This window comes from Pavona decussata, unplaced genomic scaffold (genome assembly GCF_977016875.1).
Source record: "Pavona decussata unplaced genomic scaffold, jaPavDecu1.1 SCAFFOLD_180, whole genome shotgun sequence".
Classification (NCBI taxonomy): Eukaryota; Metazoa; Cnidaria; class Anthozoa; order Scleractinia; family Agariciidae; genus Pavona; species Pavona decussata.
The window spans coordinates 132,964-155,164 of NW_028145590.1; the positions used below are offsets into that span (position 1 = coordinate 132,964).

The 22,201-nt window shown below is 35.7% G+C and overlaps 2 protein-coding genes and 2 long non-coding RNA genes across 4 annotated transcripts in view; 3 read left to right on the forward strand and 1 right to left on the reverse strand.

The window, feature by feature from the left end:
• LOC146463081 (uncharacterized) overlaps nucleotides 1-22,201 on the reverse strand; it is a 195,745-nt gene that overhangs the window by 116,744 nt on the left and 56,800 nt on the right. The window lies entirely within an intron of this gene.
• Nucleotides 1-22,201, forward strand: part of LOC146463086 (uncharacterized) — a 340,798-nt gene that overhangs the window by 15,603 nt on the left and 302,994 nt on the right. The window lies entirely within an intron of this gene.
• LOC146463087 (uncharacterized) lies at nucleotides 2,276-3,920 on the forward strand. The gene is made up of 2 exons (XR_014856946.1): nucleotides 2,276-2,815; nucleotides 3,492-3,920. It is a non-coding gene; the product is annotated as an uncharacterized LOC146463087 (long non-coding RNA).
• LOC146463088 (uncharacterized) lies at nucleotides 9,203-19,424 on the forward strand. The gene is made up of 19 exons (XM_085084730.1): nucleotides 9,203-9,241; nucleotides 9,981-10,042; nucleotides 10,652-10,715; nucleotides 11,754-11,792; nucleotides 12,410-12,429; nucleotides 12,716-12,761; nucleotides 13,145-13,192; nucleotides 13,448-13,479; nucleotides 13,862-13,907; nucleotides 14,674-14,720; nucleotides 14,848-14,896; nucleotides 15,190-15,225; nucleotides 16,050-16,072; nucleotides 16,173-16,215; nucleotides 16,836-16,867; nucleotides 17,048-17,093; nucleotides 18,108-18,136; nucleotides 18,501-18,543; nucleotides 19,243-19,424. The coding sequence occupies exons 1-19, from the start codon at nucleotides 9,203-9,205 to the stop codon at nucleotides 19,309-19,311; spliced, it is 813 nt and encodes a 270-aa protein (XP_084940856.1). The 3' UTR covers nucleotides 19,312-19,424.

The window sequence follows — 22,201 nt, forward strand, 5'->3', positions numbered from 1 at the left end:
GAATACGTATTTCTCAGCAACTGTGCTTGGTAGATTGAATATAAGCTTGTGAGAAGCTTAAAAGAGTTTTTCACCTGCTAAATGAATCCCTGGGCTTCCTGTGTTGGAGCATCTTCATACAGCCCCAGTCAAGCATCAAATGCTTAAGTCCCAATACCTGAAAAAATTAAAATAAAAATAAAGTAGTGCGTAAACTTTTAAAAGGATCAGAAGTCATAATGTTATATACACAGATGTAGTGATAATCATTTAAGACACTACTTATCATGTGTTGTACTAATTACCGACATCTGCTTGGTCATAAAATAGGGAAACTCTGCTATCTGGAAATTTTTGGACCACATATCCATGCCGGTTTTAGACCCTGGGTTAGGTGGAGGGGGGTGGGGGGTGCTCTCATAAACAAATGAAGGAGAAGGTTATTACACAGTCTTTAAGCTTTTGAAGAGTAAAATTTGTTTTAAGTTCCAGTTCCAGTACGAGTGCTCAAATGTAAAATGACTGCCAAGCTTATTAAAGGTGTTTGTCTGGCCTACCTTATGCCAATAATATTATAACAAATATTATAAATTACTCAATTTCTGAACTGATGATGTAAGTGCCCTGCAAATAAGAGACATTGTGCTTCACAAGCCCTTTTTTCTTACCCAAACAAAGCATGACAAGTGAGCTTATCGCCTGCCCTACAGTCATGTTTCATGCTTCAGACTGTTATCTTTTGCCTTGTATGGCTCAGAAAAAGGGTGAGCATTTCATCAATAAGGCCTATTATTTCCAGGCCACATACCTCACAGGGGTGAAAATGAGCTTACACCTTGTTTAAAGCCTAGTGAAAAAATGATAAAGACTTTTTTCACTCAGTGACACAGGCTTACTTAGGAAAAAAAAAATCTGAGTTCTCCTAACAGAAGTCAATTACTAGCTTTGATTCTCTACTACTGAGCTGCAGGAGACTCATGGGAGATAGGACATTAAACTACAATAATCTGACAATCACCCTACATACTGGTAGGATTTGATTCTCAATGAGTGGTATATGTGAAAGAAATGTGATGTTATGTTTTTAAAGTCTAGTGAATAAATGACACCTGATTTTTTTTATATATTTCAGTGACAAGGAGATACTGTACCAGCAAAAGAAAACATAAACTCACATATTTTCTGAAGCAGTACATTTAATAATTTATTGTTTAAAATTCTTAAATGAAATGGACACAAAACTTATAGTAATTTATTTACTTTCTGTGGATCCTTTGCTCTGTTCCCCTTCAAAGGCAGGCATGTGGTGTCATTGTTTACATTTTACTTCATTAGTATATATGAAACAGTATGTTATAATAAATAGACACAATATAAACTAAAATAACCTATGACAAAAAAAGTACGTAACCAGGGTGAATATCTGTGAGAAATATTTTATAATAAATCCACTTTGAAAAGAATGTAATGGCTGGGTGGAATTAAAGCTGCCAGAAGCCATATATCCTTTTTAACATCTTGATACTGTTAAAGTTCATTTCTCAAATTTTTAGTGGGTTCTAAGTTTGACCAGCTCTTTCAATTTATCTAGAGTGCATTAGTTTGTGTATGCTAATGTATGCTAATGAGGTTGTAAGTCGTGTATTAATGAAGATTCTCCTGTAGCATTGATAACAGTTTAGGTGCCATTAAAGTTGTCACCCTTGCAAAAACAGTCCTATTTTATTTCTATTTTATGGCTATTTTAATCCTATCACACCTATTTTTATACTATTTTATTCACACTTTATCATATTTTATTTCTATTTTACCTGATACGGAAAATAGACCATCTATTTTATTTGAGTTTTACTTCTATTTTAAACCTATTTTAAAGCAAGATTGAACCAGGTGGTGTATTTTATTTCTATTTTTTCATAACAAGCTGAAAAATAGCTCGTTCAACAGGCTATTTTAATCCTATTTTAATTTGAAACATCACTGTTGCTCAGTAAAATAGTAATAAATTAGACTGTTTTATTTCTATTTTTCTGCACATAGGGTTGACTATGGCCAGTTCCTTTGGAAAATATGAAAAAAATAGGCTATCATAATCCTATTTTATCCATGACAACCTTGAACAAATGGCAAAATAGATTTAAAATACTATTTTTTATTCCTATTTTTGGCGGTAGATTCTAGTCTATTGCAAAATATGTATAAAATAGTCTATTTTAATACTGTTTTTTTTCCTATGCATGGTTAACCTATCATATTTTTTTCCTATTTTATTCAGCAATTCAAGCTTGCATGGCTTACAATTTATGTATGTAAAAATGTAATTTTGAGGCAGCTGTTTTGTACTCACACAAAGCAGAACTTCCACTATACACTGGAATTCATAATTCACAGCTTCTTTCTTGTAAGTTTTCTGAACCATGCATAAATAAATGAGCAACTAATTAAGACACGTACTGAAATGCATTTGTGAAAACCACTATTACCTTCAATTAATCTCGAGGTCATTTAATGCCAAAAAGATCAGCAAGTTTTGAATCATAAATCGTTCAAGTACAATGCTAGCTAGCTTTTTACAACGGGCAAAAGAACGGTGGAGTCTCTGCACAGCAACAATCAGGCAGCCATCTTGGATTTCAGTCAGACTGGGAAGACTGGGCATGAACAAAGCTATTTTGGTCAGCAGCCATGCCACTGCAGGCTCGCAGAAAAACCGTTTCATTTCAGATTTTAAGCGGGATTCAGGTTTACAGACATCCTTCCCCTGTTTTTTTGCTTCTGTTAAGCTAAAAATGATGTCTTCAAGCAGCATAATGTGGATGACTACTTTAAGAAAGAGGTATGCTTTGATTTAGTTAATAATTTTGATGAGAAACTGCATGAAAATGTGTGATTTTATAAATAAATATAGTCTGCTTGGAATGAGTAGATGTGCTTCTTGAAATTTTATGGCTCGATCCAAATTCTAGATTGTTGAGGTAGACATTCCTTATTTATTTTTAATATACTGGTCCACTGAAAAGAATAAACCATAACTGGCTTCAATAACAGTTAAGATTCGCATTACAATGACAAACTATACATTCCTCCAGGCTCTGATCATGCCACACATGCTTTAGATTCTATGACATTCCGTACACTGCAAAGCCAAATCTGAACTGGATTTTCCACAATATTTATAGCCTTCACAAACGTTTTTAAGGAGTACTTTGTAGCCAGATTAATATCATGTCTTGGTATAAGCTGAAGACTTGTTCATTTAATCTTGATTTTGATTCAAGTTGCATGATTAACTTCATGGAGTACATACATAAGTATTATTTTTTACATGCTCAATAATACATTATACTTTTTTAGCACCATGAGTTAAATTCTGTATACCCTCATATTTTTAATTTACTCATCATTGTTACGGGGGAAAAGCTCACTGCAATATGTGTCAAAAATCATACTAACAGCCTTGATCAATAAGACAAACTGACTTATAAAGTGCACAATTTTCTGTTTTACTACAGATTGTGAAGGCCAATACTCGAGACTGCAGCTTCAGAGTCAAGTCAGAAAAAATCCTGATAAAAATAAGCTAAGTCATTTATGACTGCCAGACTTTTATCTGTTATTGCATTTGACTTTAGGAGAATGCATACTTTTCATGTCGCTTTTAAATCTTTCTACGTGTAAACGCTGTGTGATTTGGGTTTAGTTGCAATCTTGGACCGGCTGACCAATTGCCTTGATTTCATGCAAGAGCTTTGAATCCCGCTAGCTAAGAAAAGTCCCGCGGGTCGATTTTCTGGACAGTCAGTACAATAAAAAATATAATTTCACTGGATATCAAATGCACGTTACCAAGCTATGATTATTACTGATTCGATTTTGTAATGAATCGTGAGTTATGCTGCTACAACTCAGGAACAATTACCAAATAAAATATTTTTAACTTGCCTAATGCAGTCTTGGTCATTGCTTGATATCACAGTTGAAAATGGCAAAGGTGCAATCTTTTTTATCAATCCGATCATCTTTCTTATTAGCACTTCCCCTTAAACCTTAACACAATTCTAGACAAAGCCATGTTCTGAATGTTTCTTTCCAGAGAAGTTCATTGTGAAATTGTCCTGCTGTTACTTAAAACGTTTGTAGCTCAAGCTGGCTGTGGTATACGGTTTGAATGACAAATTCATATAGTGTGCAATGCATGTTATTAACCATCCAGATATACATATGTAGGTAGATGAGGACTATAATTTATTGATCATTAAATTTATGATATGTAATATTGACCAATACCACAACTAAAGCACACCTCCTTTAGAAAATCTAGGCTGAGGATTTAGATACAGTTTGAACTGTCACCTACTTTCAACCTATTTTATAGCTATTTTATTGCCCTATTTTAAACCTATTTTAAAGATATTTATGCCCTATTTTTTGGTATTTTATCTCTATTTTATGTCTATTTTAAACCTATTTATATCCTATTTTCCAAGTTTTTTTCCTATTTTATCCCTGTTTTATGTCTATTTTAAACATATTTAAATCCTATTTTCCAAGTTTTTTTTCCTATTTTATCCCTGTTTTATGTCTATTTTAAACCTATTTCAATCCTATTTTCCAAGTTTTTCCCCCTATTTTATCCCTGTTTTATGTCTATTTTAAGCCTATTTTATAATCAACATTTCAAATTGCATACACATTTTTCTCTATTTTATAGCTATTTTATAGCTATTTTAAAGCTATTTTAAAACTATCTTGTAGGTAGTTATGACTTGCTGGATGGTCTATTTTTTTACTATTTTTTGTTTCAAAATAATAGGTTTAAAATAGGTAAAAAATAACTTTAAAATAGTCTTGAAAATAGAGAAAAAATACCAAAAAAATAGGAAAAAAATAGCTTAAAAAATACATATAAAATAGATATAAAATAGGCACTATTTTCGTAAGGGCAATTTTTTCCTCCACTATTTTTTTCTATTATAAGCTTTCAATAGCTTGTCTGCTACAATCCATACAAAAATGCCAGACACTAGAATCTTGGCCATTAAGCTGATCCCGGCTGATAACAATTAACTTAATCGACAGACAACCTCCTTCCAAAACAATATAGCACTCCTCTAAACAAATATTAATTCTAACACTTTCAAATAAATTTTGATTTTGAACATTTAGCATTCTTGTCAACAACCTTTAAACAGGTATTTTAATTCTTAATTTATGCTATTGAATTCACGGCGTGTATATTTAAATTTCATCAAAGTTAGCAGACAGAAAGCTTATAATCTATTAGAAATCATTTTAAACAGCAAACACCACTCTATATTTGTTAATGAGTAATTAATGCATTATGAGTTGATAGGAGCTACATCTAATTTATGCATTTAATTACACGATAAGAACAGTAGCCTGCGTGGCAGTCATTTCCATTTGATGCATGAGGGCAATGCCGTGGCGCATCTTTCATGCTTAAAGGAAACGGATACGACTGCTATGCGCCAGGCTATAGGAACAGCATCTAAATCAGCTCCCTCTGCAGTGTCACATTATGCAGCAAACCCTGTCAAAATTGACAATGTTCGCAGTGCCAAACTGATTCAGACGCCCCTCTTTTGCTGCACTTAATTTATCAATTAGGTTCGGCACATGAGTGGAGCAGAATCTGGAACAGGGCTAAATCACTAGTATTGCAACGATGGGCTCTCTTAAAGCTCTGACTGCATGCCAGAGCTACTGGTCCACCAAGAATGCCTAGACATTAATAACATTAAGAGAGAGAATATTAATACTCACCATTGGAAAGCTTCTGGGAAAAGGATTCTTCGTTTTTACGGTCATCACCCAAAAGCAAGTCAAAATAATGTCTCCAACGCCCCAAGGTACGGTACTAAATCCCACTCCGAGACACAATTTCTCAAAATCATCAAATTCGTCTGTATAATTATATGGATCAACAACATCTGCAATCGTGACGCCATTTTCCATTTTCCACGTTTCGCGAATCACCGATCGGTCAGTTTGTTCGGTTTAGTAAATCCTTTGGTTTTGTTATAATCCATCCAGCTCCATTTCGCTCTGAGGATCTCTAAGGATAATTATGTTGGAAAGGTAGCATGGCTGCTTTCTACTGTTGCAGAGCCGGCCAGCGTTTCGCGGTCTTCCAACCGCGCATTCACCTCTGTTTTCTGTTTTCCCAGAAAGCAGTTTAAAGTTGAATTGAAGATGTCGTGACCTCCAAAGAAATACATTTTGGTCTCAGCTTGAATGCAGATAAGGTACTAGTGCGAGTAACCTCGTCCTGAAAACGACGTTGTTCTTTGCTGGAAATGTTAGAATGGAATGGTGGAATGAAACCAACAACAATAGAGACTTGTTTAGAAGAACTTGACACTTGATCATTATTTCAAGAAGAAAAAGTTCCTAGGAGGAAGAAGCAATTCTCTTTATTCCCCAAATCAACTGGGCTACAGGCCATTATATGATATGTGATGTGATTATTATCCCAGGTTAAAGTTTTACTACCCATATTGCTAAGCAATGCATGAAACCGTTTTATGATACATCTTTGGGATCCTTGAGACACCATCAGCTATAAGACTGAAAACACATCTACACGAAGTATTGAAAATGAGCACGCTGAACTCTTGATTCGTTAAGAATGCGACGCAAATGGTCAGTTTGTACAAGGTTGCCAACAAAAAAAAAAAAAACAAAACAAAAAAAACGAAACAAAAACAAACAGGTTGTGTAGTCTTATCTTTCCTTTTCTCTCTTGCTTTTTTTTTCTCCTTTCTTCTCTCCATCGCGTTTTTCTGCACCTTCTCGTGCATCAAATAGAGCTCATGTTTTCATCGACCACCTTTTCAAAACGGTCGGGTTGAGATGTATATTAAAATAATAATGATAGAGACCAAATCCGAAGTCAAATGAAAACAAATTTCTTTAATTTCACCCAGAACTAGTCATGTCTTAGTTCTCGCCGTTTTTACCCTGCATGCGTTGGCGGCGTAATAAACGCTTGTAGAAAAGAAACTCTCCGTAACACGCCTTCATTTTGTGTGCTCTCTTAAAAAGGCAAGACGCGGGCGCTATGTTTTTATTTTTACCTTTGGAATCAAAGAAAACTCTTGGTCACATGACCAAACAATCCTAACTTGATCGGACCATTTTGAAATACTTTATTTACGAAATAAATAAGTTGAAATGACGGGAAAAACCATAACATTGCTGCATTCTGCACTAAAATCTGCACTTGATACATACATATCCTTTATTTAAATAAGCTCAGAGCTTGTGGGGTCGTGTGAAAATAATTACAATATGAAACCATATTAAAATAGTGATAACATTACTGACAGAACACAAAATAATTGACTACAGCAATCTGATTAAGGGATAAAATGTATGATATAAGAGAGCTTAAACAAACTTTGTTTAGTTTGCAATGCAATTTTCCCAGAGCTTATGTTGAATGTTGATGTGAACATTAATTATACGGTTGTTTTTAGCGAAGTGAAATAGGCTCCTTATGTTCTGTTTCTTCAATCAAAAAGCTGCTGACCAAAAAGAACGCTATTTTGCTCTAGCAAACAGACTTAGCACGCATTTATAATTATGCTACGTCATAAAGGTCAATTTACTCGAAGATTTTGGAACACGTTGGTAAAAGCGAATCAGTTATTTTCAACGAGATATTTAAAAAAAGCGACGAGCAAGAAGCTAAGAAAATGGCCTCAGGGCGTCCATCAGGTTAGTAAGCACACCTTACGTAGTCACATCTTAAAGGTTTTTCAAATCTCACCTTGATTTGCCGATTTTCCTTGATCGCTCGGTTCCAAAATTTCATTCAGATCCTGTTGGAATAAAAATCCGCCATGCACTTTTCGCTGCAATGTTCGCCCACCTACAGTTGCCGAACATAACATTTCCGAAGCCTTTGATCCTAGGGCGTTAACTGAGAATTTTAAAATATAGTAGGGACGCAATGTGTTCAGGAATTATTTTGTGATAAACACAGTTAAACCACACCACTGCAAAAAGTTGTCAGTTTTTGACTTTAATTCAGTACATTATATAACTTCCATACGTTTTAAATATTAAATACGGATGTAAGAACTTTAAATGACATATTTTATGGAGTGGAACACATTTATGGAAAGATGCAAACAGTGTTTAGTTGTATTTAATTGTTTATTTTTTATGCCTGCTATGGTTACGCCAGATGTTAAAAAATCTTTTTATTACGTCATTCCAAGAATGCTTAGAACTTTAGAAGAGTCGCGCCCATCGAATTCCAAATGTCATTTAGATTGACGTCATAACGGAGATTTACTCGGAGTTTTCAGAAAATGTGAATGAAAGCAACGCAGTGAATAAAAACCCTAATCTCGTACCCAGATGTTTGTATTTGGAGAAAACATTTTCGGTAAAATGGATCATGTTCTCCAATCTGACCGGTCACTGGTCAACTGGTCAAATTTTTGTTTGGTAATTTGACGCGTGCAACTAAGTTGTACGCGTGGTTTAGCGCCCGAACATTGTGTACCACTGTCAACAAAATTTTAGCGGTGCTTTCTGGTAACCCCCAAACTTTTAAGTTAAATATAAATATAAAGTCATTTCATTGGTTGTTTCGAAAACTTTGAGTAAATTTTCCTAAGTCGGTAATATAAGAAGATCTACTCGGAGTTTTCGAACTCAATAAAGTTAAAAGCGACAAATCTTACTTAAGTGAAAAAAAAATTATCAATCCATAAAAAGCCACAAAATATCTTCCTAATGCTTTTTTACAGACTCGCTTACTTTTCCAATTCCCGTTGACAATTCAGCTTGTCATCGACACTGAGTTGGTCTGTGAGTTCTTGATTCCTTGTTTCTGAGAAGAATATTTTTCAAATGTCTCTTACTAATAACAACTGATGGCAGCTTGTGGCGCAAATAAGTACGACGTTTTAATTTTCAAAATCAATAAAAATCGATTTATAGTAACACAAATTGTGCACAAACCTTGGAGAGGTAGGGGGGGGGGGGGGGGGAGTGAGATAAGCATACCAGTATTGGCATTTTGGGGGAAATTCCAGAAAAGATGTAATATCTGGCCGACCGATATTAATTGGCTTAAATAGTTTTCGTTTGCTAAGTACCGGGAAAAAAAAATGGAACAGTCCATAAGGTGACTCTTAAAGCAATAAAATCTGATTTTAATTTAGATCGAAGAAATAATTTCTTCGAGATGGAGAAAAAGTTGAATCACCAGGAGCGTGAAAATGAGGTAAGTACATAACGATATATTACATAGAAATATAAGAAATGCAGACAAAAATTCTTCTCCACTTCCATGAAAATTTCTTCGAAACGAAGAACAATTTAAATTGTCATCAGCAACTGAAATAAAGTAATACACTGTGATATATTAAAAGGAAAAATGAGAGATGCGGACAAAAGTTCTTCATCATTTCGAAGAAAAATTCTTCAAAATGAAAAAGAAATGCACTTACTCTATTTTCTTGCTTTTGACGAATTTGAAATTGTCATCAGCCACAAAATGAAATAAGTACATTTTGATATTCAAGAGAGATCTAACTAGTAAGAGCAATGCCTGTGATGCTGAGGGAGATTCTATTTGAAATGTTTGAAGGAGAATTGAATTTCGTCAGAAAATATAAGACTTAACCGCTCTAAGAGAGGCGGATATTTCATGACAAGATTTGAGAGCGATCTCCTAAAAGAGATTCTAACGATACTGGAATGATAAAAACTTAATACCTACTTAATCAGACAGGACATGTTCATGAATCTTTGTAAGTTTAGGAAACAACTACTGATCATGAGTTGCAAGTGCAGATTTCTGTATTTTCATGGGATTTAATAAAACTGAATAATTTGAAATTGATAATTATTGCAAAGCGAAAGCTTACTTTGTTATTCATGAAATCGCCGATAGCCTTGTTATTCATTCGTTCATTGATTCGTTTGCTCATTTTTCTTCTTTTTTCCTTTTTTTTTCTTAGAAGTTAAAAGAGAAACTAAATTCAAAGGAAGAGTACTTGAAAATGGTGACCAGAGAAACAGAGTAAGCGATTGTTGTTTTAATCATTTATTTTAATTAAAACACAATCAACACGATGTTTATATATCCGTCGGACAGACCACATAGAGCCAACAGAAAACCGTCTCTTTTCCTTTGCTAAGCGTTTGTAGTGTTAAGATCTCCTAGAAGAGGCGATAGGGTCGTTCAGAGCCACATAAGGTTAAGCTAAAGGTTTCTAAATTGGAACAGTGTAGCAGGTGTCAATTGAAACTCGCCTGATTGCATCCTCCAACCGTTTACATTGCAAAATACTAAGAGCAGGTGATGAGGTGTTTTGGAGCCACACAAGAGAAATCTCGGCTTTCCTATTAGTATAGAGTATTTTATACCTACTGATTGATCGAGCCGATTTGGACAAATATCAGAAAGGAATTCGAAAAAATGGAGTGGAAGAAAATCGGCCGATTTATGAAAATCTCTGGCAATGCTCGAGTGTAAGTAGCTTCAAAGGCTCTTCTTCAAAGGCTCGGATCTTTCTCTAGTCAAGGGCTCTAAGTAAATATAATTAGGTAATTATTTTCTTATGGAGTTTTTGCTCAGTCTAAGGGCAGATTACATTCATTATCCTTATTTCTTTTAAATTTGTTGCAGCATGAAATATAAGCAGTTGACTGCAGCCAAGAAAAAAATTCAGGCCGCAAAAGAGAAGGCTCAGGTTTGTAATTTAGACAGATGAGAATCTTGTTTTTTTTTCTCTCAAAAAATAAACAAACGATGGGGGCTGGTAGAATGGTGTGAACTGGGTAAAATGGAGGAATGGTGAAGTTAGAAGATGTAAAATGAGCGAAAAAACAAACTAAAGAGAGAACGGTGAAAACAAGGAAAGCGGGGGAAACTAAGAGACAAGGGTGGTAACAGGGGGAAATGGAAGAACGGGGGGATAAAGTAAGGAACAGGGGAAGGGGGGGGGGGGGCGATGATCTATGGGAAAACCGAAAGATGTGAGAATAAGAGAGACAAAACCATGGAACTGGGGAATAGATGCCGGAACAGGGATAAAACATTTAAACGGGGCTAAAACATTTAAACGAAGAACAAGGGGAACAGTGGGGTTTTGTGTCTACAGGGGAAAAGATGCATAAATTGGGGCCCAGTAAATTGGAGGAATACGAGTTTTCAGGGGGAATGCAAGGAAACAAGAGATTGGGAATCAGGGATACGAATAGGGGATAGGGGTATTAGCCGGAGGGGGAGTCACGTGCGAAGGAGGACGAAGTTATGGGAGATAAGGGGTGAGAAACAAAAAAGGAATCAGGAGATTAGGAATGAGAACAGGGCCAAAGTTGGCATAAGGGGGGGGGGGGGGGGTTAGGGGGGGGGAGGTTGAGGGTAAACACTGTATATGTTGGTTGATAAAAGATGGAACTAGGAACTGTTCAATTTTAGCGTTGGGAATTTTAGGTGTTTCTGTGCAAAGTGTTGGGAATGAACTCAAGACATTATTCCTTCAGGTCACTTGTATATATTTCTATCTTTCATCTGTCAACAGGTGCATTTAAAATTATTACAAGAAAAAAAAAACCGACTTCCACGGGTAAGTTTCCACAGCAATAATACAACAAAACTTAAAATAATGTCTTCTGATAACTTAGAGAGAGATAACGGGAAGGAACCAGTTATGGTGTGTTATTTTTCTTTACAAAATAAAAAAGTGTTATTGTATTACTTTGTGTTTCTTTCTAGGACATATCAGGAATTGAAAGTTGAAGACGACAATGTTGATCAAGAAGAGGTAATTTCCCTAAATTTTAAAAACAGAAAAGAAGGCCCTCTTTGCCTTTCTAACAAGCAAACTCTCGATTAATTTTAAAGGTACAAGTATTCATCTTTTCATTTCATTGATTTAATCGTCTTCATTGTCATTATCATCCTGATTATCCTGAAATCATTCCATTGCCATCTTAATCATCGTCATTGTCACACACCATCACCACGTGACCAAACCGAATCATCATCATCATAATTACTAGTTGAAATGTGTTTCCAAAGTTATACCATAAAGGTTTTGAAAATTAATTGTCTGAACTTATTACATCAAATCCTACTTTATTGCAGAACCACAATAAACTTATAAAGCATATCTCTTTCAATTGCATTGTCTTACTCCAATAAAGAAACAGTTGGAGAGAGATAACGGGAGGACCCCAGTCATGGTTGATTATTTTCAATGAAAAATGTAAAAGTGCTATTGCATCGCGTTGTGCTTTTTTCTAGGAAAGTTCATGGGCTGATCATATGATCACAACCTCATCGCTATCATCATCATCTTCACCATTATCATCATTTTGTTACTGACAGCAATCAGTGACAGAACTTCTTACATCGCCAATAACCCCTTCTTTATTGCAGAAAAAGAATGAAGTCAAGAGGTATGTACGTCTTTTATTATTATTTTCGTACCTCTAGATGTTTAGAATCAGAAATTGAAAATATTGTGACAACTCCATGTAATTTAATATTTTATTTATACATGGCATTATTACCCAGAACTACAGGGTCTCTCGTGTATGTTAAAAGTTAACTCAGCGTACTTTTTTGGATGATTGCAGCAAAACTAGAACGAATTTTCCAAATCTCGCGAAATGTTTATTTTAATAGTCCGTTTTAATATCAAAAAGGCACCTTCTTAAAGTATGCACTTCTGTTTATCTGCAGGGATATTGAGAATTTGGTTCGAAAAATAAAAGAAAAGAAGCAAGAGGTACCTGATGATGTCATTTACGCTAAACTGTACTGTTATATTTTCTTAGTTTAAGTTTCATATTCAACTTTTATTCGAACAAATTTAGTTCATGAAGTTTTTCTAAGAATAAACCAAATGGTTGTTGATCAGATTAGTTATTATGTTGATCCAAAACATTAAAAATTGGAAACGTGTTCCCATACATCCCATATCTCGAAGGGCTGGCCAATCAGCAGACTAATAGCATTTGCACAGAGTATATACACGTATTTCAAAACAATATGCTTCAATACTTATATACAAAAAGACTTCTTCTGTGATTGGTTTTACGATAGTCATTTCAAAATAACTCCAAAGCAAATTGGCACATTGTTTATTGATCGTTTTTTGTTTTGATATAGAGGGAACAGCGAAAGGCCTCTTTAGATGAAGTGAACGAAAGTTTCCAGGTTTGTTTAATTATTTCACCCGGTCGTAAATCTTTCGCTTTCCTCTGCTTCAAGTAAACTTGTTCCTTGTGTTTGTCTGTGCCAGAAAAAGCGTCTTCCCTTGCAGGTTAAATTCAAAGTTTATTCCCCCCCCCCCCCCCCCCCTTTCTACATAGAATCTTCACTACATTACTAAAATCGTTATTCCAGTACTTCCCACCCTTAAAGCTTTTCTTCCTGTTTTTTTTCTTATTGTCCTTTTTACTCGATCCACAGATCGTCCTGGAAACAAGGCAGCAGATGGAAAGGTAAATATATTGAACATCAAGTCATATTCTCTGGTTAATTTTATATCTCGATTTGCACTACTTATGGGTGAATACAAAACTTGACGTGCCATAGTATGGCATGTTAATAAATTCAAATGGAAAAGACGAAACGGAAAAGACGAAATGGTAACCTTGTCAGGAGCAAGGGGAATGACCTGAGGTTGAAATCTTGAAAACGGATTCATGTTGATAGTGTAAATACTGTTAGAAGCTTCTATCACTTCAGGAATCGCTTTATTGATTCTCTTTTTTTTTCTTCTCTCGTTTTATATCTGTTTGTTCAGATTGCCTGAGTAATAGTTTATCGACAGCCATTACCTAAAACGTTATGCTAATACTTTTCTTCCTCTTTTCCGTATAGTGAACTGAAACAAATGAAAAGTGAAGGAAAGATCTGCAAAGAGCAGGTGGGTTTACACAAACTAAAACGGAAATAATTTCCTTGCACTTAAAAGTCACATGACCCACATCTCCAAAATTGCAAAGCCACGTTTAAATGCAAGACGCCTGTTAATAAGTGATCGCGTTTTGCTGGAGAATGTGGGGCTTTGATGCTTGAACTCTTATCTAAAGTTTATATTTCCGTGCAACATTAAACCGTAAAGACGGAAATGATTTTTATTGAAGTTATCCACTCACTGCCATGCTTATCTATTGATGTATTAACTGGCTTGTTGATTGATTGATTGATTGATTGATTGGTTGATTGATTGATTGATTGATTGATTAATTAATTGATTGATTGATTGATTAAATTGCTGATTGTCTTATTGATTGATAGGTTGCTTGATTGATTAATTGATTGATTGATTGATTGATTGATTGATTGATTGATTGATTGATTGATTCATTGATTGAATGAATGAATGAATGAATGAATGAATGAATGAAAGGTTGCTTCCTTCGTTTGATTGATTGGTTTGATGGCTGATTGATTGATGATTGTTAGGTGGCTTGATTAATTGATTAATTGACTGATTGATTGATTGATTGATTGACTGATTGATTGATTGTTTGATTGATTGATTGATTGATTGATTGATTGATTGATTGATTGATTGATTGATTGATTGATTGATTGATTGATTGATTGATTGATTGATTGATTGATTGATTGATTGATTGATTGATTGATTGACATGGTTTGATCTCATTTCATTTCTTCTTATTTAGGTCTCCAAAGTACAGGAAGCACTTGATCATCACGAAGAGATGGGAAAGTGAGTAGATTTTTTTAAAAAATGTCTGCTTTCATCTGACCAAACAATTGCATTGGTCTTATGCTCCTTTGACTGCCACTGATCCGAAAGTTTACGGATGAACAAGCTTGATTTGTTTTCTGTTTAGGGAACAATTGGATGTGAGCAGCGAGCTTCAGAAAGAGAATGACCAGTTTGTAAGTCTACTTTCAACTTACATGACCTTTAATCGTAATTATTTTACTACACGAGATACCACAATCGTTCCAAATCCTAGGAATGAGATATTGCGTAGAAAGAAAAGTATAAATTTGTTAAGATCAGCGATGTTGAGAACACCAAATGCGACGGTTTAAACAAAATGCAAACGTTGGAGAAGAAAAATGATTTCACACTTGTGTAACAGACAGTAAATGTTCTGGTTAAAGTTCTTCGGAGAAGAAGTTTCGCCTTCACCGTTTTAAGTGCTTTCGTGTTTAATTTGTTTTAGACTTCGGCCTTGGATGAAGAGAACAGGAGAGTGGAGGTACCTTGCTATGGTTACGCTAGATGTTGAATAAACCGCTATACTACGTAAATGCATAAAAAATGAGACAACGTCTAGACCTCAAAATCAAGAAACACCATTTCTTTTTTTCTGCGATGAATATAAGTTTTGAATTCGGTAGATAGAAAGAACAGGAAAAAATACAACAACAATAACAACAACAACAACAACAACAACAACAACAAATAAGCCAAGAAGTAAATAAAAACAACAACACATAAAAAGGAATAATTTCCAAAATAAAGCCGTAAGCCGTCATTTTGGGAAAACGTTTTGTCACATATGCTATGATATTGCTTTACCACGCTACACTAATGAACTTATTCTTAGTGAAGCAAAAGCTAGCCAATCAGGAAATTAACGCAGACCCAGTTTTCCCGCGCTTTATGCCAATTTCTTGTATTTGTTTCGAGTTCTGATTGGTTCATTGTGTTGCTGAAACTTGTTATGACTGGCTGGGGTGATTAAATTAGTTTCTTTTTAATTACGCTCACTCTAAGACCAACTTGTTCTCAAAACTGATATTTGTGAAGAAAAAAATGTTTAGACTCATTTTCAATTTAACCGGAATACATATTTTCCTTTCATGTTATTTCTCGTTAGTCAAACCAGGAACTACTACAAAATCCGTAGAACTTGTTTTCATCAAAGCCTACCTACGAATCAGACTATGAACACTGAAAATGTGAATGATTTTTCTGTTACTTCCAACTGTCAAAAAGAAGCCTGCATGAAATCATATCTTTGTTATGACGGTTGCTTAACAATTATTCTAAACTGTGTTATTTTTCTACATCCTGTAGGAAGTAAAGACAGAGCTGGAGAGGTAAATGAGAGATTGGTGAAACTTTGAAATCCTCGCCCTTTTTTTCGTTTCATGTTAAGATGTTGTGAAATGAGCTCAAATACTTTGTTTGGCTTTACAGGGAAATGGAGGGCTTGTCGAAAAGAATGGTAGACATAAATCAGGTATTATAACTATGAAAGCTTTTGATTTTTGTCACGTCGTCAGGAGTCGGGAACAATGCGGCATTTTCTTACTTAAGGTTAATTCTTACCCTAGTTTTCAAGCCTTCGCGCCGTCCGGCAATAGATGAAGCGAGCTGTGTTGTAGGCATTAGCTCGAGCAGTGACGCCAACTTTAATAGTATCTGAGATTAAACCCGTCGGCGAAGACTGAAAACAAGGCTTAGATATGTCATAGCTTTGGCTGAATTGAGCTAAACAAAATGGATGAGATACGGGATTGACGAACGTGATGACCGAGATAATGGATTAAATTACTGAATACCACTGTAGACGGAGGATGGTGAAGACTTTTGAGTTCTAGAAAGTGGCCATGATGAGTTAAAAGTATTCTTCTCGTCACTGTCAGAAGAAAATAATTCCTCTGTTTCTTGTGAAAGTGACTGTGACAATGTTAAAAAAGGCAGAAGAGGTACATACGTTGCCTTGCCACAATGGCAACCGGTAGATCAATCATTGTCTTACTATTTACGTATTCTCTTGCTGTCCAATGTAAAATCACCAGTCCGTCCGTGACCGCTATTTTAATAATTTCAATTATTTTTATTTTTTTGTTTCCGCAGTCGTTCACAGATGAAATTGAGGAGCTTAAGAGGTAAAAACAATATTTTCATGCTTCCAACTCATTAGGCTATTTTCCATTTTGATGACAACTTCGCGGTTGCATTAAACATTCCTGCGAAAAATGAAAAGAAATTTACGGAAACTCGCACTCTAACTGAAGCATATAATTAATACATTTTTACCATTTTTATTTGTTTCAATTTTAATTTAGAGAGGGTGCAAGAAAGGCTGAAGAGTTCTCCGCCTGGCGACAGCAGGTGAGAAAGGACTAAAGGAATCAGTGTCATTAACAAAACCTCGCTGCTGTTTGAAACTTTACTTGGACTCTAAATAAGAAACTTAGTGAATAGTGGGGAAGGCAAGGTGCCGGGCCAAATCGCCTTTTTCCTATTTTGAAGTTATTTCTTGCAAAACGTATACAATGGAAACCCTAAAACAAACACAAGAAAAGAGGACATTTTATAGGTGCATACATAATGGCTTTGGGAGACAGACCCAAAGCCGTTTTAACCTAGACATCAAAGGTTCCCTGGCAATTACCTTGACTTGTCATTATGAAACGCTTCTTGAAGGAGCGGGTTCAATACTTTGTAGACTGAAGTCAAGAGTATAGGTAACAGCAACAAGCAGATTTATTCCCCAACACTAGAAATCTTCACAGCTCACAGGTTCTTGTCACACAGACTTTAGCAGACAGCTCTGGCATACAGCTTTTGCACTTAAATCAGCGTACAGCTTCGTCATAAAGCCCTTTGGATAGACTTCTTGACACACCGTTTATATTTCTCTAACATTCCTATCTCAAACTACTAAGCTTGCTTGCTTATGCAGTAGCCGTTCAGTAAGGTCTTAGAACCACCTAGAATCTTTTTTCAGTAACATTTACAGTAGCGTATGCTATATAAAACCAATTATGTATCCGTGACTCAGAATTTTAAAATGTGCTGGAAAGTTCTACAGAATGCTCAATAGAATGTTTTGGAAAGTTTCGGAAAAGAAATACAACTTTCGTAACGAACGCACATTTTTAATTTAGAATCAGTAATCCTGCTTTCCAAAGGTAATTAGTCTAACTTGCTGTTTCTTTGTCAGGATTGGGATGAACTTAAAAACAAAGATACTTATCTTTATTTGCAAGTTCTTTCTTAAAAGGAAAAAGGTCCACTGCGATTACCTTGCACTTGTCATTTTGAAATGCACATTAATAAATTTATGATCAGTAATCTCGGCTTGCCAAGGTAGTTAGTCTAACTTACTGGTTTCTATTTCAGGCCAAGGATCAACTGGAAAACAAAGAAAAGTAAGTTCAGTAAAGTAGAAAATCTAGCTAGCTAAATTATTGTCTCAATGGAACGAAGACCATTTATTAAAAATTGGAGTGACTTTAGTGGAGTGAAAGAGCTGGCGTAAGTAAGCAAAACTTGTTGCGCTTTGTGAAGTTCCACCAGCTCACTGGAAGGAATGATAAGGGCCAGTCATACTTGATTAGATTTAAGTTTGTGATTTGTTCGGGTTGGATTACACTGCAATTCTCAATGCATAATAAATATTGTAATTAATGATTATCAAACGCAATATAAAACTGAAAGATTTTTAATATTAGTTTGAAATACTTCCGTGGACAATCTGTGAGTAAGATCGTTTTTCTGTTTTCTCTCTTACAGTGAACTTACAGAACTTAAGAAAGTGCTGGAACCACTGCAGGAAGTGAGTATAGAGAATACATTCATACATCAGAAATATTTGGAAGTGTACACGACAGAAAATCTCTTTTTTTTTATTTGTGTCCGTCATAAAATTGTCATGTTGTTCCTGTATGAACATCGAAAAAGCAATCCTTATCAATTTTCGTTCCCGCGTTTGTGGCGCATAAAAGTGTCAAATTTCACTTCCATGAGACTGGGAATAATAGATCTGCGAAGTCAATACAGGAACGCTAGCCTCGCGATTTCTCTATTCCTCAGTTGTTTTTCGTGTGCAGAGGAAGAAAACTGTGCTGATGAAAGTAAGAATAGGGTTGTTGGATTCTCAGAATGAAACAACTGAGGAATAAAGAAACGGCGAGACTATTCAAAATAATCAATCAATTCATCCGTGTTGACTGGACTTCAGATTTACGCATGTCATTTCGCTTTTAAGCAGCAACTGTTTTCGATACCACCCTCCCACAACGAGCCCTAACTGCCCTCACGCTATCCTGTAAAAAGAATCTGAATTGCCACTATCCCACCCTTGCCAAGTGATAACGAGAAAGTCAATGGGCAGAGGAACTGATAAAATAAAATATTGCTTACCCATAATGTGCGGTAGTTTGAACATAGGCGTCTACAAACGGAGTAAATTGTAATTAAAGTAGTTTTCTTCTGATAAGATGTATGAATTAACGACATGTTATCTCCTCACCAGTTTCCAACAAGAAAGAAATCCAGAGGGGTTATCAGACTGCTATGCAGTCTGTTCTGCTTTCGAAGTTAAAAGAATCGTCTTGTTTTATATCAAAGTACGAATAATTTGTTGTTTTGTAAATTAAATACTGTACATTTTTTCTACATCAAACTGACGTGAACAATTTGCCTTCTCGTTCGGACAGAAGGAAAAAGTGCAGTCGTTTTATTATGTGTTTAAATAAATATTTGTTTTGACAGTTTGAGCTGGATTTCAATGTTTTACCTTTCGAAATATTGAAAGATGGTATTATTCGGAACTGACTCTGCAGTGCTTTTTAGAAATGAGACAGATTGTCAGCGTTTCAGGAGGAATGTGAGGGAGAGTGGTAATAAGTGTCTAGAACAACAACTAAAACTGCAATTCAATAAAGAGCGAGAGAGAAGGAGGGGAACGGGTGGGACAGCGGAGGAAAGGGAAGGTTCACGGTCTATCCAATCCAGAAAGATGGGTTGGAGAAGGGGGAGGGGGTCGGGAAGTGCCAAGTATCCAGTATCACGGGCATAAAATAACGCAAGGCAGATCATTGATCTGCGTGATTTCCATGTAGAAGCAAAAGAAAGTGGAGGAAGTCACTTCCTGCGAGCAGAGCTGAGGCGAGTCTTAATTACCAGCGTTTAGGTCTCTATGCAGGCAGGATAATGCCCGGTTCGCTAGCGGCTATGACGTCTTTGTGCTTCGTATCATTGCATCAAACAATACCTTTGGGTTTCATTGCAAACGTTATTCACCATTTTAAGTTCTTCCTATCTTTTGAAGTGTGCAACTCTACTGCGCAAAGTCTAAGTTTCTATCAGCTGCTATATGTAACTGCTAAATGTTATTCAGTCCCTTTTCTGAAAACCAGCTCTGTGAAGCTGGATTTAGTACCGTTGAGCAAAATATCTTGAAAACTAGTATGGTAACCAAATTGTGACGACGGGTTTTTCCTTGCTCGAGCGCACAGTAGAGACAAATTGAACTTCAACGGCGACTTGACAATATCGGGGGGAATTAGTTTGAGAGCACTCGCTCGCTAGCAAGATAGAGCTCGTCACAACTCTTAGGTACAGGGATCTAGCCAACTGGAACTCGACCAACAGCAGAGAATAAACAATCTTCTTCAATCCAGCATAGGTTTATTCAGCACTGCGTTTCTAACCTCGATGTAACCAAGCGCGCAAACTGGACGTTATGTTGAATGTAACGACGATGTAACCGATTAACAATAAGCCATTTTACAGTTGTGTGCTTAATGACTTGGCCTTAGATTGGAAGCGCGGCTGGGGGTGAACTTGTCTTGATACAAACCTCACTGCTTTTCATACGTAGATCATGTTGTTCTTATGCTAACTAGTTTGCATTTACATATGAAAAAAGTGAGTTCTGTATCAAAACAAGGTCACCCCAGCCTCGCTTCCAATCCAAGGCCAGGTCACTAAACACACAACTGTAAAATGGCCTATTGTAACCTTTGCGCTTATACAGCTATTTTAATTAACGTTGTCGGATTAAAATCAAACTAAAAGACAAGACCGCAATGTTTTGTGGAATTATTTTTTATGAATAATTTTATCAAAATCATCGCTGCACGTGCAGGTCATTGCACTGCTAATTACAACCTATTGTTTTCTCCAGGCATGACTGATTTTGATGAATTTATTGATGAAAATCCCACGTAAACTTTCGTAAACCTACCGATTACAAAAGGTCAAAGTACTTTCTTTTGTTTACAGGACTTGATGATGTAACAACAACGTAATATCACAAGCACAAAATAGAAACTGTTACTTAAGAATATATTACTTTCACGTGCGCTTAATTGTTGAGAGTTCCTTATAAGGAGAGTACTTTTCCGGACTATATCCGTGACAAAGGAAACTGAACTTTGATTGCAGAAACTAAGCATACATCAAAAGAATTGCTGACTCGTAAGATTACAGCGCAAAGGTTAAGGACTCGTGTGATCGAGCAAAGCACATGAGCCACGTACAATGAACTCTTACACGTGTACAAGCCAGCCGTTAACTGGAATAAATTAAAATAAGAACTCTTTGTTTGAAAACTCTATTCTGGTTTGTAATGAAAACGAATGATTATAAGCGAAAATTACATAAGATAAACAGCCAAATATGGAGCAGCAAACACGAAAACAAGTAAAATATCGAACGATAAAACACATATCAAATCGGTTGTTAATGCGACCGAGAATGACCACTTCTCCTGTCCACATGCTGAGTTGATTAAATATTCCTTTCAAAATCTCAAAGTTATTGTTACTACCTGATTATGTATTCTATTCCAAATGAAAAGCGAAATCTCTCGTAACAATCGTCCTTCCTTACATCGAGGCGTCCTCGCCGAGCAAAATAAGTAACACTTAAGTTTTTGTCCTGGAAACGAACGAATGACTGGTAATTCCCTGATGTAGTTATAGCTAACTATCAATACACTCAAGTGGTTACATGTGCAATAATAGACTGCGAATAAGACAGTTAAATATATTTTCTAATATAAGAGCAAGTGGATAAATTATCGGACAACTAGTGGGTAAATGCGAGTAAATATGAATGGCTTAATATTAAACATGGCTAAATATGGTTTGTTCTTACGTGTGCTAAAAGATCCAATAGTACAATTCGTTATTTTGTAACGAGAACCTCAAAAATATAGCAACTATAATCAGCTATTGATTTTCTCTCCTAACAAAATGTTTTCCTTCAGATGCCCAAGCATAATGACGGATAGCCACTAGTGTGCCAGTTTAAGGAAAATTCTATTATTGTGTATCTATTAATGCTATGGTATTTGAAAACGGACTGTGATGTTCAATTATTACGAAAGTCTATCTTTAAGAAATTAACCTGATTTCCTTGAGAAACTTGTTCCTAGCTCCAGCCCTTACAGCTAGTAAGAAACATCTTATATGGCGTCGAATTCC